Raw genomic sequence first — 17,908 nt, forward strand, 5'->3', positions numbered from 1 at the left:
GTTGGAGTGGTTGGACTGTTTTCTTGAAACATATCCATTAAAGTTTCCCAGTCAAAGGGAGTATGGTTATATGCACCAATGCTCTATTTACAAAGATGCATTAACCATTAATGCGCCAAAATGCATGCTATTTACTGTAAATTAGTAACAAGCATCTGAACAATTTTTCTAAAAACAGATATATTCATTTTGCAGTATTTTTTATTGCTTATATATAGCTGCAAAAGGATCTGTAGGAGTAGCTAAAAGACAAAGCTCCAATAGCTTGTATTTTGGGAACTGAAACTCAAAAGCTACTCAGTTTTTCAGAGATATTAAAATGGTGGTTATAAGAAGACCACTTAATGTGATAATTAAATAAGATACTAAATAAGATGATATGCATATATTTAACCAGAATTATGGTGCATATGACATTTTATTTAAATCACATAGAAAAATACAAAGCATACACTTAAAATATTCATTGCACAAGCCAAGTCTATGAATCTCTATAAAGGTGTATGATTAACATACAACCAAAATTTAAGAGGCAAAATACAGTCAACTACTCAGAGAATCCATAAGGCTTGGATCTACAGTAAATAAAAGATACTACTCACAGAAACATTGATACATAGATGTGTAGAATATGTCTGTACATATTTACCCTTCCCCTTTAACTAAAAAGACAAATAACAGGTTAAGAGTGGTAGCAACATCAGGAACTATCTTTCAGAGCACATTTACAAAAATAAGCCAAGTGTTTCAAAATAAAAAGAGAAACTCAATAGTTAACAGAGTACTCCATTTATGAATCTTATTTCATCCAGCCATGAAATGGAACAAATAAATGAATTATGCCCCAGTGCATAAACTTGCGTAAACGTTTGATGCATTAAAAAATACAGTTTTGCATTTGTAACCTGAATAAATGCCAAGAGGAGTAGATGCCTATGTGAAAAGCATTTAGGAAACATGCACTGTGCAACAGCAGTATCTGTATACTGCTTTATTTGCAACAAAGAGGTCACTGTGGATGATCATACAGTAAACACAAGTTTCAAAAAAATCACTTTGAAATACACAGCAGGATATAATGTAAAATATTAAACACACACGATAGAGAAGAAAAGTGTGTGCAGAGAAGGCACTGTTGCTTGCATTCAGTTTTAACTTGATCACTGATGAGATAGAGCCATTTCAGAAAAAAGAAATTGACAAAGTACTCACTTCTCATGTTAGACTGAGCAGATTAACACATAGCAATCATTTAACTTGCAAACAAGTCAAAATTCAGTTTTTACAAGATTTTGATGGACTATCACTAGAAAGGCTACTTAAAATTTTTCTTTTTGTTGAATGACTGTTACTCCTATTTCCATTTTCCAGGATATCAGAAGAAGCCCATGAAGAATGGAGTCGATTTTGAAGATTAGAGTCCTCTTCTGACATATTGAAAAATGACGGCTCAGATTTTGGATCCAACAGTTTTTCTGAATTGCAGAAGAAAAAAACTGGAGAAGACTTCTCATCTTTAAAGCAACTATCAGGGGTCTTGATTTCATTATTTTGTGAATCCTGGTCTATAAGGAAAGAAAAATGCTCATTTATGTCTACACTACAAGGAGAGAGCGCTGCTACGGTAATTGGTTTCCATTCTTCATTGACAAGTGGCTGACTACTTGCATGAGAATATTTTGCAGTGGTCTTTTTGGTTGCATCTTTCAGACCCTCTTCAGATTTATTTACAAATATAGTACACTGTGCCAACTTTGATGCGCCATCAAGGTCAGCTGACCTTGAACTCTGAGGGCTCTTGCTATTTTCAGACTCAGACATCATGGAATCCAGTTCACTAATTTTATCCAGGTAGGCAGCATCCATAGATGCCTCACTAGATGTTCTTGTACGATTCCCTTCAAGATCACTGGTAGTTTGTAACCTTTTAAATACATATGGGCCTGCTCTGTCACTGGACTTTGATAATGACTTTCCAGGCTGAAGAGCCATTGAACTTTGTTCTGAACATTCATAATCCAAGATATGGTCATAGTTAGTCTGATCACTGTTCCAAAACACTGGCTGCACAGACTTCTTTCCACTGCTGGAAGAGGTTTCACTTCTTTCCGTGAAAATTCTGTTGCTGTCCATGGTTTTTTCAGAGGGGGGGTCATCAAACATGAGTTTTCTCAGGTATGTTGACGGTTTCCGTACACACTTTTTGTCAAGACGGCTATTTTTGCTACCGGGGGTGTTCAAATGGAGGGAACTAAGAGACACAGGAGTACTCAGAGATGGAACCTCGCAGTATTCTTTATCTTTACATGGTGTGTATTCATCAATTTTATTTTCCCACTCTTTCTCCAAACATGCACTTGTCTCTATTCCAGTTGTACTCAACAAAGTCTCTTGATGATCAGAAAACAGTTCTTTGTCCATGGAACAGTGAGATTCATTGGAACTTTCCAAGCTAGCAGAATCTGAACACATTAGACTGTTATCCTGCATTGTATCAACCGATGGGAGATTTTCAGGGTGCTCTGGACTTTGGCTGGCAGTTAGAATAGTTTCCTCCGTGTTCTCCTCAGGACTTTTCGGTGTTGAAACATCTCCACTGCCTTTTGATTCCTGGTTTTCAGTTAAAACAGAGCCTTCACAAGCAGAATACACACTATTTTTTCCCTCTGTTTCCTTCTTTAGCTGTGTAACCTGAGACTCTAGCTCCTCTATGTATTCATCACTTCTTTCCAGAGCTTTTTTTAAGCGATTGGTTTCACGTTCATACTGATCTAATTTGGACTGTAGTGCAGCCACTGTAAACCTGCCAAATCTGAAATTAAAAAAAGAAAATCAATTTCCCACCATACACAACAGTTCAACTATAATACATGTAGTTGACCCTTACATAAATTTCAAAAAGTTGCATTGTTATTCCTGTTTATTTCTCTGTTTACTTCATACAAATAAAATAAGTTCCTGTTATTTTGTTTACAAAAAAGGTATGGGAATATTTCATAAAACTCTGCAGCAATAAAAGAATAGTGATCCTGATTTAGGTCTTACTGGCAAACATTTTACGTAATTTTCTGATAAATCTACTACACTTCTGAACATTTCTACCATCAGTTACATTTCCGAATCTGTGCAGCTGATGCCAGCATATAAAAAGTGAGCTACACAAAAGTATTTATATTCAGTTCTTAATATTTTTTAATAAAATGAAGTATTACATCTTTTCTTATAGTGAGCTACCTTATTGAACAGGGGTGGGCAGTTCCGGTCCTCGAGGGCCACAAACCAGTCTGGTTTTCAGGATATCACTAATGAATATGCATGAGAGAGATTTGCATGCACTCTGCCTCAGTTGTATGCAAATCGATGTCATGCATATTCATTAGTTCCACTGAAAGACGCTTGCCTCCTGTGTATTGATACCTTGGATGTATTAAATGTCTTTATTATATATAGCCTTATCCTACCTTTCCTGTAGGGTATACATGTTTAGATCTTTAAGTTCCCATAAGCTTTAGAAAGAGACCAGTGACCACTTTAGTAGCAACCTCTTGACCAATTCCATCTGGTTTATATCCTTGTGAAGGCACGGTCTCCTGAACTGCATACAGTATTCCAAATAAAGACTCCAAAGGGACATACACAGAGGCAGTAATACCTTCTTTCTACTGACCATTCCTGTTTCTATGAACTCAAGCATCTTTTTGGCTTTTTCCATCTTATCCACCTGTTTGGCCACTTTAAGTTCATCAGTTATGATCTGCACAGATCCTGCTCTTGTTTCATACTTAGAAGAATTTTATCGCTAGACTGTACCACTCTCTTGGGTTTTTGCACCTCAAAAGCATGACTACATTCTATAGCATTAAATGTCAGCTGCCAGACTCTAGGCCATTTCTCAAATTTCACTAGTTACCTCCCCCTTCATGGTTTCCAAACCTTCCTGAGTGTCTACCCTGTTGCAGATTTTGGTGTCATCTGCAAAAAGCCAAACCTTTCTCAATATCACAGTACATGTTGAATAGAATCAGACTAAGAGAATGCTCCCTACAGCACTCGACTAGTAATGACCCTTTCTTTGGAGTGAACTCAATTTATCACTACCCTTTGTAACCCACCACTCAACTAGTTGCTAACCCAGTCAGTCACTCTCATTTTAAAGATGCTCAGTTTATTTAGAAGTTGTTTATGCAGCACTATGTTAAAGGCCTAACTAAAATCCAAATACACTATATGTCTAATGGTCTTCCCCCCGATCAAACTCTCTGGTCATCCAGTGAAATAAATGTATTCAATTTATCTTAAAAGAGCTATCTCTGATAAAACCATGCTGCCTCAGATCTTTGTCCATTGGATTCCAGAAACTGTACTATCCTGTTTTAGCCGTGATTCCACTAATTTAATCATTGCAGATTAACCAGTTGCTTCCTTGTCACGTCCACTTTTGTAAAGAGGAATCCGATTTGCTAGTCTCCAGCCCTCTGAACTACTTCCGACTAAAGAAGCACTGAAAAGGTCAGCCAAGAAGCTGTCAGAAAGTCTCTGTACCCTTAAAATGCTCTTGGATGTATCCCATATGGCCCCTTTACTTTATCTACTTTTAGGTTGGCTAAGTGCTCATGAACAGAGTTTTCTGAAACTCATTTGAGGTTCATCTCACTTCCAATCTTGTGTGTGTCCATTTTCTGTTGTGTTAATTCTAGCCCTCTCTGTCAATACTGAACAAAAATATTTGTTAAGCAATTCCACTTTTTCCAAGCCAGCCTCTACGTATATCTCCCCTTTCATCTCTGAGTATCACAATGACATCTTTAGCATGTCCTCTTATCATTAGCATATCTTTAAGAAAAAAAAAAAAGTCTTGTTCCCCTGTTTATTAGCTCTTTTTTCTTTCATTTCCATCTTCAAGAAAGCTTTGTTAGATATATAGCTTTTATATGACTTTTCTGTTATATATGGCTACCATATATACTCGTGTATAAGTCGAGAAATTTATGCCAGAAAATAAGCCCAAAAAAGCTAGTTAGCATACTGGGTTTTTTTTTTTGTCATGATAGGAGCCGTCCATTGCTCCTACCATGTGATAGGAGCTGGCGAATTACACGGTAGCCCCTGTCACATGGTAAGGGCAAAGGGCGCCATTTTGATTACTGGCAGCCGATGGCCCGGGAGTGGGAGATCACTCCCGGGCTCCTGCTGGACCACAGGGACTTTGGGTGAGTCTTGGTGGGGGTCATATATTTAATGAAGTTTGAAGGGTTGGGACGGGTTTGGGGGTGGTTATTTTTTTTGTTTTGGTTTTTTTTTTCACACAATTTGATGAAAAAAAGTTCTGATCACCCCTGGGTCCCCCCCGTTGGACTACCAGGGACAGGAGGGGCAGCCATGGGGGAGGTTTTACCCTTGACTTATCCAAAGGTGACAGATAAATCTTGATTTTGGGGCCTAAAAATACCCTCGACATACATGAAATTGACTTATACATGGGTATATACGGACATTTTCTGTTTCTCACTAGGTGTATATATATATATATATATATATATATATATATTTTTTTTTTTTTTTATTTATAGTTTTAATATAGCACCTTCCCAACAGAGAGTAAACCTTAAAGTTCCAGAATTAAGCAACATTTAGATCAATGACAAAAGAAAACTGGGGATGTTAGGCCCCTGGTAGGCCACTAGCTTTTGTTCTCAGCATTTGCTGAGTTTTGAATTACACATTATCTTGTATTCTGCAGCAATTATTAAAACAAAACCAAAAGTAACATTTGACCATTTCTATCACAGGTCTGATGTACAGAATACTGTGTACATTTTGCCCCTAGTGATCATCTTGTTCTCTCTTACCTTCCTTAGAGGGCAAATGAAGGCTTCAGCTGCATGCCCTTACTAATTCTAACCCAATACTGGCACACTTATAAAGGAGATTCTCAAACCCTTGGTGTAGAACAGCTTCCTACAGGCTACCACATATTTTCTGAGCAAGTTATAGAGCATCGATGTTAGCATTGCTTAACATTAGGCTAGATCCTTTAAATATTACTGGTATATTAAGACCTGGTTATTTTAGAAGCTGAGCAACGTTATTGAAAGGGGGGGGGGGGCAGATAGTTATGTTAAATACTGTGGGATATGGCAATTTATATTGATTCATTCAGTTGGTATAATGAGGATGAAATGTTTGCTCTTGGTTGTTTTATGTTCACTGATGTGATGCTATGTAATTGTTTTGTTTTATTCTTTTACTGTGATATACAAATTTAATTTCTTGTACATCATTTTAGATGATCTTTGATGTGGAAGGTGATTTATAAATGACTGTAAATAAATAAAATAAATGACATTTATATGATTTGCATAGAGGGAAGAGTAAATATTTCACAATTTGTTTAAGGCACTCAAATTTAAAATGGACTACTCCACAGAAAGTCATCTTTTTGGATACCACATTTTCTATCAACAATGGTCATCTACAAACATTTGTATACAGGAAACGTTACTTTCACAGTTGCAGTTTCCACCCTTCACATACAAAGAAGTCCATTATATATAGCCAAGCCTCATGGTATCACCATATATTCTCTGATCCAAAAGACAAGGATGCCCTGACAAAATCCTTCAAAAATGCTACAATCCCAAAATCATCTCTAGGATGATTACTTACTTAAAATATTCTGGAGAAATCTACTGCAATAAAAAGAAAGGAAAACCACAGAGTGAGTCCTTCTTGTAGTTACATGCAAGCCAGAGCTTAAGAAAAATCATAAAACATCTGCAACCACTACTCAAAGATGAAATACTGAAAGAAATATTCCCTGCTCCACTGATATTGACCTTCAGGCAATCATAAGTAAAGGCAAGCTTCTAACAAACTCAGAAAGAAAAATATGGTACATATCCCTGCAATGTACCAAGCTACAAGCTATGGAAGTACATATCACAGGCCCCCACAATCATACAAATGGGAAAAACATTCAACATTAGGGGAACCTATTCATGTTCATCCTCTAATGAAGTGTATATAATTCAATGCAGAAAATGTGAAAAAGTATGCTACGTTGGTGAGTCAGGCCAGACATTAAAAGCAAGAGTCAAGTCGCACAAACATAAAATCAAACACCATAGGGAAGACGAAGGTGCAACTTCTGCGGGGAGCACTTTTTGGAACTAAACTACTGCATCATTGACCTTATGATCATGATAATTAAAGGAAAATTTAAAACAATCCAAGAATGCAAGCCTTTTGAAATTAAAATGATCAGATACTTCAGAATTGACAAAAGCTCTGTTTAGAAAGCTACCACATTTTTATTATAAATATTGTCCCCATATAAAACAACATTCTGTTCATCGCAACAGGAACAGTTATGATGGTTCCCTCACCAGCAGATATTAAGCTCAAGGGGTCTTGACATAGTACATTTATCAGGCTCCTTTTCTGTGGAATGCACTTCCTTCAAAAGCCCATCTGGTATATGATTAAGGAAGGTTTAGGAAGAAAGTCAAGAAGTGGCATTTTAATGAAATGCTTTAATTGGAGGGTCATCACTGGAGAATCAGGTTTTGGTTGGATCTTTGATCAGACTTTTTTTAAACATATATTTCATCTTTATTTACCACCACCTATAAGGATAATAGTAAATTAATGTTTTATGTGAACTGTATTATAAGGGCAAAAATTGATTTATTTTGTTAGAATATTTAACTTGGTGTTAGGTTATTGTTGTTTAGTTTATATGGTGTTAAGACTCTTGGTAATGTGGTTTGGGATTCTGGGATTGGGGTCTAGGAGATTAAAGCTGTTAATTTTACTGTGTGTTATGTTTTTGGAATCACGAAGTACTTGGAATAAAATCTCCACCCTCTCTGCCCTGGAAGAACAGGCTCAACCACTCTGGCCATTAAGAGAGAGAACTCCGAAAGCAGTACCTCCTGATGTGCTGTGAGCCCCTAAGATGGGCTCGAACAAGTTGGCGGGACACCTAATAGATTTAATTTTCATCCTCTTAGAACAATGCTGAGGTCCCATTCGTCTGAAATTATATTGGGCCACCAATTCGTGTAGAACCACAGCCTGTCTCTGACTAGAAGACCCTTGGCACGGGTACTGGGATCTGTGCTATGCTTTCTGCGGTCCGGTCAAAATTCTGTCCCAGGTATTCACTGGGACACTGTCTGGGGCTTAGGTGCCCTCTGCTGCCTGGGTAGCTGCACAGGGCTTGCTAAGCACAGGACCAAAAGGGTAGAGGATAGTGTCTCCTCGGGCAAAAGAAAGGTTTCCTCTGTCCCGATCTTGGGTACATTCTAGAAGAGGAGGATGGATCTGGAATGGGAGTGGAGAACTGTTGGAGCGTCGTACAGTGGTCACGAATCTGTCACACCACATTCTTAACTCAATCTCTGAAGAGGTTTTCTCCCATACATAGCATGTCAGCGAGTTGCTCCTGCACTTCCAGCGATCAGAGGCACACAGACAAGTCTGTGGACTCCTATCCCTACAGCAAAGACTCTCAATGACACCTCGAAATCACTGTAAGTTGAGTGGACCCCATGTTTTCCACACTCCAGACCCTTGGTCACCAGTAACTGGAGGGAGTCTTGCTGCTTCTGAGGAAACTGCTCGGCCACCTCCTGCACCAGATTCAGAATGTCCTGCATATATTGGTTTATAAAGAGCTAGAAGGCTGCTATGCAGGCAGTAAGCGTGGCACCCTGAAAAGCTTTTCTCCCAAGAGTGTCCATGGCCCTAGTATCCCTCACCAGGGGCACAAAGGAGTAGGTGCTAGAGCATTTGGCCTTCTTGAGAGTGGAACTGACCACCACCAACTGGTAAAGAAGCTGATGCTTGTTGAATTCAGGAGCCTTCTGGATGAGATAAACCATGTCTGCCTTCTTATTAATGGAAGCAGCTAAGAGGGGATTCTCCCACATCCTTCTGAAGGATTTCATGCCCTGGGACTGCCATGATCTCCTTATGAGGCTCCAGATGCTGGAGGATATCCAGTAAAGTGAATGGGATGGCCACAGCAATCAACCTCTCAAATCGTGAAAAAAGAGAGGTCCTCTGGCAGAGATATGCTTCTGCCTGGGGAAGAAGGATCAGAGGAGAAACCATCTGATGCCTCGTAATCCAAACAACAATCAGATCCTCTGCACCTCCTAACCAATTTGGCAGTGCAATAATAATGGGAGATTTCAATTACCTCAATATTGACTGGGTAAATGTAACATCAGGACTTGCTAGAGACAAAGTACCTGGATGTAATAAATGACTGCTTCATGGAGCAATTGGTTCAGGAACCAACAAGAGAGGGAGCTATTTTAGATTTAATTCTTAAGTTAAGTTTAAATTTTTTAAGTTTAAGTTTTTTTTTTTATATACCAACATTCAAGACAGTAGTCCCATCATGCTGGTTCACAAGAAACAGGGGTGCAATTATAATAAACTTTACAATTTGAACAATAGTGCAGAAAAAGCAGTTACATGTAACTAATTCTTAGTGGAACGCAGGATTTGGTGAGAGAGGTAACGGTGGTGGGGCCACTTGGCAACAACAGTGATCATAACATGATCAAATTTAAACTAATAACTGGAAGGGGGACAATAAGTAAATCTGCAGCTCTATCACTAAACTTTCAAAAGGGAAACTGATAAAATGAGGAAAAAAACTGAAAGGTCAGCTGCAAAGGTTAAAAGTGTTCAATAGACATGGACATTGTTTAAAAATACAATTCTAGAGGTGCAGTCCATATGTATCCCACACATTAACAGGCCGATTCAGTAAAGTCCGCGGGAGAGCGGACGAACACCTGCTCTCCCGACGTGCGCGATTCAGTATTCAAATTAGGTGGTGCGGTAGAAACGGGGAAAAGGAGGCGCTAGGGACACTAGCGCGTCCCTAGCGCCTCCTTTTAGCCCGGAGCGGCGGCTGTTAGCCAACGCTCAATTTTGCCGGCGTCTGTTCTCGAGCCCGCTGACAGCCACGGGCTTGGAAACCGGACGCCGGGAAAATTGAGCGTCCGGTTTTCGGCCCGACAGCTGCGGGCCGAATTCAAAATTTTTTTTTTTTTTTTTTAACTCTTCGGGACCTCCGACTTAATATCGCCATGATATTAAGTCGGAGGGTGCACAGAAAAGCAGTTTTTACTGCTTTTCTGTGCACTTTCCCGGTGCCGGAAGAAATTAGCGCCTACCTTTGGGTCGGCGCTAATTTCTGAAAGTAAAATGTGCGGCTTGGCTGCACATTTTACTTTCTGTATCCCGTGCACATACCTAATAGGGCCCTCAACATGCATTTGCATGTTGAGGGCCCTATTAGGTGCCGCGGGTTGGACGCGCGTTTTCCTCCCCTTACTGAATAAGGGGTAAGGGAAAACGAGCGTCCAAGATCAGGCTAACAGTGCGCTCCGGAGCGCACTGTACTGTATCGGCCTGTAAGAAAGGTGGAAGGAAGGCAAAATGATTACAGTCATGGTTAAAAGGTGAGGTGAAAGAGGTTATTTTAGCCAAAAAAACATCCTTCATAAATTGGAAGACGGATCCCTCTGAAGAAAATAGGATAAAACATAAGCATTGTCAAGTTAAGTGTAAAACATTGATAAGACCGACAAAGAGAGAATTTGAAATGAAGTTGGCCATAGAGGCAAAAACTCATAATAAAAACTTTTTAAAATATATCCGAAGCAAGAAACCTGTGAGGGAGTCGGTTGGACCATTAGATGACAGAGGGGTTAAAGGGGCTCTTAGGGAAGATAAGGCCATTGCAGAAAGACTAAATGAATTCTTTGCTTCCGTGTTTACTAATGAGGATGTTGGGGAGATACCAGTTCCAGAGATGGTTTTCAGGGGTGATGAGTCAGACGAACTGAACGAAATCACTGTGAACCTGGAAGATGTAGTAGGCCCGATTGACAAACTTCTAGAGACCTTACCTCAAAAAGGATAGACAATATGAAAGCAGTCCATACTGTAGGATCTGTACTGGAAGACTAATGATATAAATCTAAAGGACCTAAATATGTATACTCTGGAGGAGAGGAGAGACACAGGAGATATGATACGAATTTTAAATACCTAAAAGCTTATTAATGATGCACAAAAATCAAACCTTTTCCAATGGAAAGAAAGCTGTAAAACTAGGGATCAAGGTATGAAACTCCAAGGGGGTAGACTCAGGAACATCATCAAGAAATATTTCTTTACAGAAAGGATGGTGGACGCATGAAATGCCCTCCCAAAGGAGGCAGTGAAGACAAAAATGGTAATGGAATTCAAAAGGGTATGGGATAAACACAGAGTATCCTTAGTATCTAAAATATGGCAATGAAGAAAAAGAGTAACCTGTGTTAAATGATGTAACTTGTACAGAGTGGCAGTTACCACCTTAACAGAAGGCATGTGTGTGACCTGTACGGCGTGGCAGTTACTAAACTTAACAGAAGGCATGGGGGTAACCTACATGGAGTGGAGGTTGTTATCCTGGAAAACTTGGACCTTTCACTGCCATCATTTACTATGTTACAATGTAAATCTGTCTTTGTTGAACAGAAACAAACATGAGTGACAGAAGAACTTTCATATTATCAATGTTTTGAACAGTATGACAGCCGGAGTGAATTTCTGGAAAATCCCTACAAGAAACCACTCCCCCCAAATCAGTACAGAATGGGATAGTTTGCCCATATTTGCCCATCATCTAAGCTGGATATCTGCCTAGTCAATTTTATTAAAGAAGTCAGGTGTGATTTTCTGGACAGGTTGGTGATCTTAGTAAATTCCTCATTGGAGTCAGGGGTGTTTTCATATCTTTTTAAAAATTCTAGGATGAAATCTCATCTTAAGGAGTATTAGGACCAACTGGTGAAAGATAGATTGGCCAGTGATAAAGCACTGAATTAAATGGTAGCACTACATTTGTTTGAGAAGCGTTTTCTTGATGATTATCAGTCAGTGTTTTGGGAGCTAGCTAGTACTGAAACTCGGCTGGTTTGTAAGTGGATTGGGATGGAGAAGGGGGCAGTTTTTACTGATCTCTTTGCTACCTCTGATAAGGTCAATTAGAAATTTTTGGTTGACTGATTAAAGGCAGCAGGCATGGAGGTGGGAGGGGGAGGAGAAGATGCATAATTCGTCTTATTTAGAAAATAGGCCACAGATAGTCAAGATGGGGGATCATTCATTCTCTTTCATCACTACCTGTGGGATTCCACAGGAGTCTATTCCTTCTTCATTTTTATTTAATTTTTTTTTACAGTTCCATTATATAAATTGCTGAGAGGACTGGTAATATGCTTTCATTTATTTGCTGATAATGTTCAATTGGTCCTTCCTGAAAGATTAGGAGGGCGGGCAGATCAGTCTGAGATCTTTCTGAGGTCTCAATATGGTGTTTGATCAATAAACTTAAACTGAACATTCAACTGAGGTGTTATACGGGGTTCTTTCATTCCTGAGCCAGGGCATTCTACTTAGTTAAATGGGAAGACTGAATGTGAGGAGAAATGTTATGTGATTTGGGAATTTGGCTAGACTTGGGTCTCACAATGCATACACATTTATCTATGGTATCTAAGACTGCTTTTTTTTCATCTATGTGTCACCCAAAATAATCCACCTTTTCTTTTTCCTAAGAACTTGAGGTCAGTTGTGAAGGCAACGGTTTTATCCAAAACTGACTATTGTAATGAATGCCTTTCTTGGCTTATCTAAAAAGATTCTGATTAGATTGCCGCTTACACAGAAAACTTCAGCTAGACTGATTGGTGGTCAATTCTATGGGACATTCTGTAACTCTGCTACTTCAAGAACTGCATTAGCTTCCAGTCTATTTCCACATTCATTTTAAGATTTTAGTACTGCTTTTCAAGACGTTGCATAGCATGACTCCCACTTATTTGTCTGATTTCTCTGTTATTCTCCTACAAGGCCCATAAGATCTTCTCAACAGGGTCCACTTTATGTACCTGGGATATTTGATATCACGTTAGAAAAATTTAGATCAAGGGTGCTTTCCATGGTTGCTTCTAAGCTTTAGAACACTCTTCCATTAGAGATTTGAAGTACTGATATTTACATGAAGTTCTGCAAACATCTTAAGATCTGGCTTTTCACTATGGCATTTGTCTAAGAATGTTTAGGTCCTAGTGGGTGGGAATTTGTGTTATATTTCACTGTGTAGTTTTACTTATGAGAGTATTATGTTGCTATGTTTTATTATGCTAATTGCTGTATTTTTTTCCCACAAAATGCTGTTTTTATACTGTATAGTTTTTATTGTAAATTGCATAAATCGAATGTGCCATCAAATAAAATAAGAGGTGTTTTAAGGAATTGCTAAAGAGTTCTCGTTTGGGTAAAGAATTCCCTAATTGTCCTCATCAAAAAATCCTTTAATGTTGCAGTCTTTGGTATAACTTAAAGGAAACCCTTGCAAGGCTTTGCAACGCTGTGACATCATGTATGTATCATTCTTCTGCTAATGTTTTGAGGATTTTAAAGGCCTCTGGATTGGGGTTATGCAAATGTTCTCACAAAGATTTAATTTTCACTTGATGTTGGTTCCTACAAACGGCTGTACAACAGAAGCCAGTTAAGTTATTTTTTAAATTAGGTCCCCTCTTGAAGTGGTACAGGGAGGGCCATCCTCCTCTCCTATTCTGAACAGAGAGGCCAAATCCTCTACAATTGACATTTTGTCATCTGTTTCCTTATTGTCTCCACCAATTTCAGTGATTTTTGTCTCCTGTTGTTTTTTCTGCCTCTCAGAAGAGTGCAAAAATTTCCTCTCATAATTTTTTTTTTAAATGACTTTGCTTCTTTATTACAGTGGGTAGAGAGTATTCTCAAGGGTTGTGTGGCTAAACGCTGTACTTTTTCAGCTGATACATCTGCCCAAATTGAACACCATCAATCCTTATTGCATAGCCACACCTCCCTATTGAGTTCCCTCTCTAAAAAGGTTTCTAAATATCAATCTCTTCAAATGTGATTAAGGATAATTTGTCTCTTCACGCTCGAGTGGAGATGTTTGAAAATGTTGCTAGATATAGAAATGTGCACTATGTAAATTTTCCAAAAGTTTGTTTGTCCCTCCATATGAAATGGTAAAAAAATATTTTTCTGAGATTCTAAAAATTTTGCCTCAGAATATGCCTCCTAGTCATAAAGGGGTAGATTTTAAAAGGTTGCGCGTGGGCGTACATGTGTGTCCCCTACCCGGTGCGCACACATGTACACCTGATTTTATAATATGCGCGCATGCTATAAAATCCGGGGTTGGCGCGTGCAAAGGGGTGCATAATTGTGCACCTTGCGTGCGCAGAGCCACTGCCTTCCCCCGTTTCCTCCCAGGCCGCTTCGAAATCGGAGTGGCCTCTGAGGGAGCTTCCCTACACCCCCCACCCCACCTTCCCTCCCCCCCTACCTTTTTGGAGTTCTTTTTTTCGTTGCTGAAGTAAGTTGCACGTGCCGGCCGACTGCTGGCGTGCAATCCCAAGCACAGCGGCAAATGGCCGCTGTGCCTGGAGCCTCTGGCCCCGCCCACACCCCGCCCCTTTTTGCAAGCCCCGGGACTTACACGTGTCCCAGTGCTTTATGCACGTCGCCGGGCCTTTTTAAAATAGGCCTGGCGCGCGTAACCTTTTTAAAATCTGGCCAAAAATTTATTATATTTCCTCTCAGGAAATGTACTGCTGGATCTCAGGGAGATTTAGATGTTTTGACTTCGTCTCATAGGTTAGATGTTTCAGCATTATTAGAAAATTCCCAGGAAGGTATTTTGTCAAGAGAAATTGTCACTTTTGCTCAAGACATGGATAGGGATTTGATATTATTGGATAAGGATTTGATATTAAAGATAATTTTTTTGTAATAGATCATTCCCTTCTTGGAGTGAAAGTTAATTTTTTTCCTGATTATTCTAAGCAGACTCAGGTTCAGAGGAAATCTTTCCTTCAATTAAAGTCTCAAGATCTTGAATTGGGGGCTTATTTCCTGAAGTTCCCCTGCAAATGTTTTATAATTTATCAGGGGAACAAATTTATTTTCTATGAACTCACTCAATTAAAAAAGATTTTTGGATGATAAGGTAGGACCAGAGTAAGTGCAGTATTTTTTTCTTTTTGAGGGATGAATCGATTACATTATATTGTATGTACTTACTAATCAGATATCATCTGTTTCCCCATTTATAGATTACTGTTCCTTCATGTTTAATTTTTTTCATAATTTTATTCACTTCTCATTTTTTCTAATTGCTTGTCATGAATGGCACACTTTGCATGTACTGCAAAATTGTTTGTTGGTATTATGAAAATGTAATAAATAGTTAAAAAAACAAAACAAAAACTCAATGGCGATGACAGTCAGGGACCACAGATCTATGAGGTAGAATGCTCATAGATCCCTCAATGACCCTACGCCTTCCTCAAACATGGATTTTATTGCCCCTTCCTCCAGTTCATTCTCCTCCCATCTCCATTTCACAAGCAGGCTCCATTTCTGCTGAGTGATGTCATCAGCAGTGACCAGGGAGCAGAGAGGAGTACTGCAGCCAGGCCCAGAGAAACCTAACAAAGGGGGTCTAGCACTGTAATCCTCTTTCTCCTGCACTGCCATTTCCATTCATCACTGGAACTGCAGGGAGCTCAACCAGAACCAGACCACCTAAACAATGTCATCAACACCGGTGAGTCACCTCCAAAGGGGTGATCCAAAGACGGTTGCCCCTTTTGGGATCCACTTCAGTCTGGTGACAGTTTAGTCTATGGGACGTTATTTCTCCTTGCTGTTGTAGTATAGGCATCAGTAAGTTAGTGTTTTAGTATACAAAGAGGGCATGTGTGTGTGTACTGAAGAGTACTTGGGTTACTGGGGAAAATTTAATTTTGTTTATATATATTTTTCTATTGTATTTTTATTATAATGTATTTTAACATTGTACTTTGTTTGATGAGAAACTTTTTATATTGAGCTGTATGATCTAGTCATTATTTCCCCAGTGAGAATAGGGACAGGGTAGGTTTATATTAGAGATTACCATCATTGCATTTATTTTATGTTGTACTAATGTATTGCTCACTGTTTAGATATAAACTGATTTGGGGTTCTGCTTGGGAAATAGGTCAGTATTTACCTTATAAATGGGCTCTGACCGAAGGCCCGCAAATGCGCAGTAGAGAGCAGCTCTACCGAGCATGCGCGGGCAAGCACGTTGGTCAGAGCGGAGCGTGACCTGCTAAAAAACATAGCGTTGGGAGGAGCAGTAGTGGCGGCGGCGAGTAGCAGTAGCGGCGGTGGTGGCGGCGGCGAGCAGCAGTACCGGCATTGGCGAGGAGCATGCAAGGGAGGGACCCCCGGAGATCTTCCATCTGCGCCGTCCGAGGGTGACTGAGGGGGAGGAGGGGAGTGACTGAGGGGAGGGGGGACAGAGGGATGTGAGTGAGTAAGTGGGAAGGGTAAGAAGTTGTGGAGAAGAGAAAAAGAGGGAATGGAGGAGGGCTGAAGGAGAGGGAAGGGGCTGCGGATGAGCTAAGAGGGGATTGGAGGGGATGAGAGTGAGGGATGGGATTGAGAGAGGGTGGGGAGTGACTGAGGGAAGGGGAGGGAGAGGGAGGTGAGAGTGAGGGGAGGGAGGCAATGGGAGACAGAGGGTGAGTAAGACTGAGGGAAGAGAAGGGATGAGTGACCGACGGGGAGGAGGATGAGTGACCGAGGTGAATGATTGAGGGAGAAAAAGTGTAGAAATGTGCTGGTTTCAAAAATGGACTGAAAAAAAAAAATTAATGTAGCCCGTTGTTACGGGCTTAACAGCTTGTATAAGGATAAATAGAAATAGTTTAAGGAAACACACGCAGGAGGCAGGGCCACTGCGGAGCCTATGAGCATGCATTGGTTTCACAGGCACTAGGCTCTATGACTTCTACTGTGGCAACCACTACCGCCAGAGGAGACAGAGTCATCATTTGCCCCGGCCTTGTGGTCAAGTCATATCACTTTACACAGTGAACTTCTAAGAGCTTCAGTGAGAGGAGCAACTGCAAATTCTATGGAGGTTAATTGCCAAATAGCTGAATATGTAGCAACAGAACGCACAAATCTAACAGTGCTACAAGCAGGCATGACCACAAGTAAGAAATAAATGGAATTTTGCCAGTCTATTACACATGTACAACACAAGACATTAATATAATTGATATAAAATGATAAAACACATGCCATGAGGCAATTGCCATGACTTTGAAACTTATACCTACTTTTGGGGTGATCTGCTATCTACTTCAGCCTTTAATCGCAAATTCTCTCGCACAAAGGCACTGTTTTCAATTCTGAGTTTCTTATTTGCCTATCAAAGAAAGTGAAAGAAAAATCTGTAGTTACACCCTAAAAGATAAATGCTTTATAATATTCATCTAAAAAGTTATGCTTTCTAAAGGCACTGATTCAGAGACAAGCACACATGTAACTCTTATGGACAGGGACATTACTTTAAATTACCACTGGGAATGGCTTGCAAAACAGTGAATAACGAATGGGCATTTTTTATTTATAGTCCCCGAACATGTTGCCACTCTCCTATCTAGGGATGGTAGGATGTTAATAGAGAATGTCATTAGAGGAATGTAATGGTAATTCCATGTTAACTTTTTATTCCAGTAGACTAAACACATTTTCAGTATTGTAAATTTACAGTCTAAGTATCAGCAAAATTGATGCCACATAGCTTCTTCTCCTGTTTGAATTAAAAGATTCCTCTAGTTAAAAAAAAAAAAAAAAAAATTCTTCCAGGTTAATTAACTATGAAATATATCAGTCTTATTATAGCTTTTATTACACTTGCATGATAAAACCAAGTCTTGCTTAAGTCACAAAATTTAGAATACAGATTAAAGAATTGACTTCCTCTACA

At 39.5% G+C, this 17,908-nt stretch overlaps 1 protein-coding gene across 5 annotated transcripts in view; it reads right to left on the reverse strand.

Annotated features, from left to right (window-relative positions):
• Positions 1-399: 399 nt before the first annotated feature.
• The window catches only part of OBI1 (ORC ubiquitin ligase 1), a 123,917-nt gene continuing 106,408 nt past the window's right edge, over positions 400-17,908 (reverse strand). For all 5 annotated transcript variants that reach the window (XM_029603047.1, XM_029603045.1, XM_029603046.1 and 2 more), the window contains 2 exons: positions 17,256-17,344; positions 400-2,812 (listed from right to left, as the gene is read on the reverse strand). In XM_029603047.1, the coding sequence (XP_029458907.1) occupies positions 1,276-2,812; positions 17,256-17,344 (1,626 nt within the window). In that variant the 3' untranslated portion in view covers positions 400-1,275. The remainder of the gene's footprint in view (positions 2,813-17,255; positions 17,345-17,908) is intronic.

Source organism: Rhinatrema bivittatum, chromosome 5 (assembly GCF_901001135.1).
Source record: "Rhinatrema bivittatum chromosome 5, aRhiBiv1.1, whole genome shotgun sequence".
Taxonomy (NCBI): domain Eukaryota; kingdom Metazoa; phylum Chordata; class Amphibia; order Gymnophiona; family Rhinatrematidae; genus Rhinatrema; species Rhinatrema bivittatum.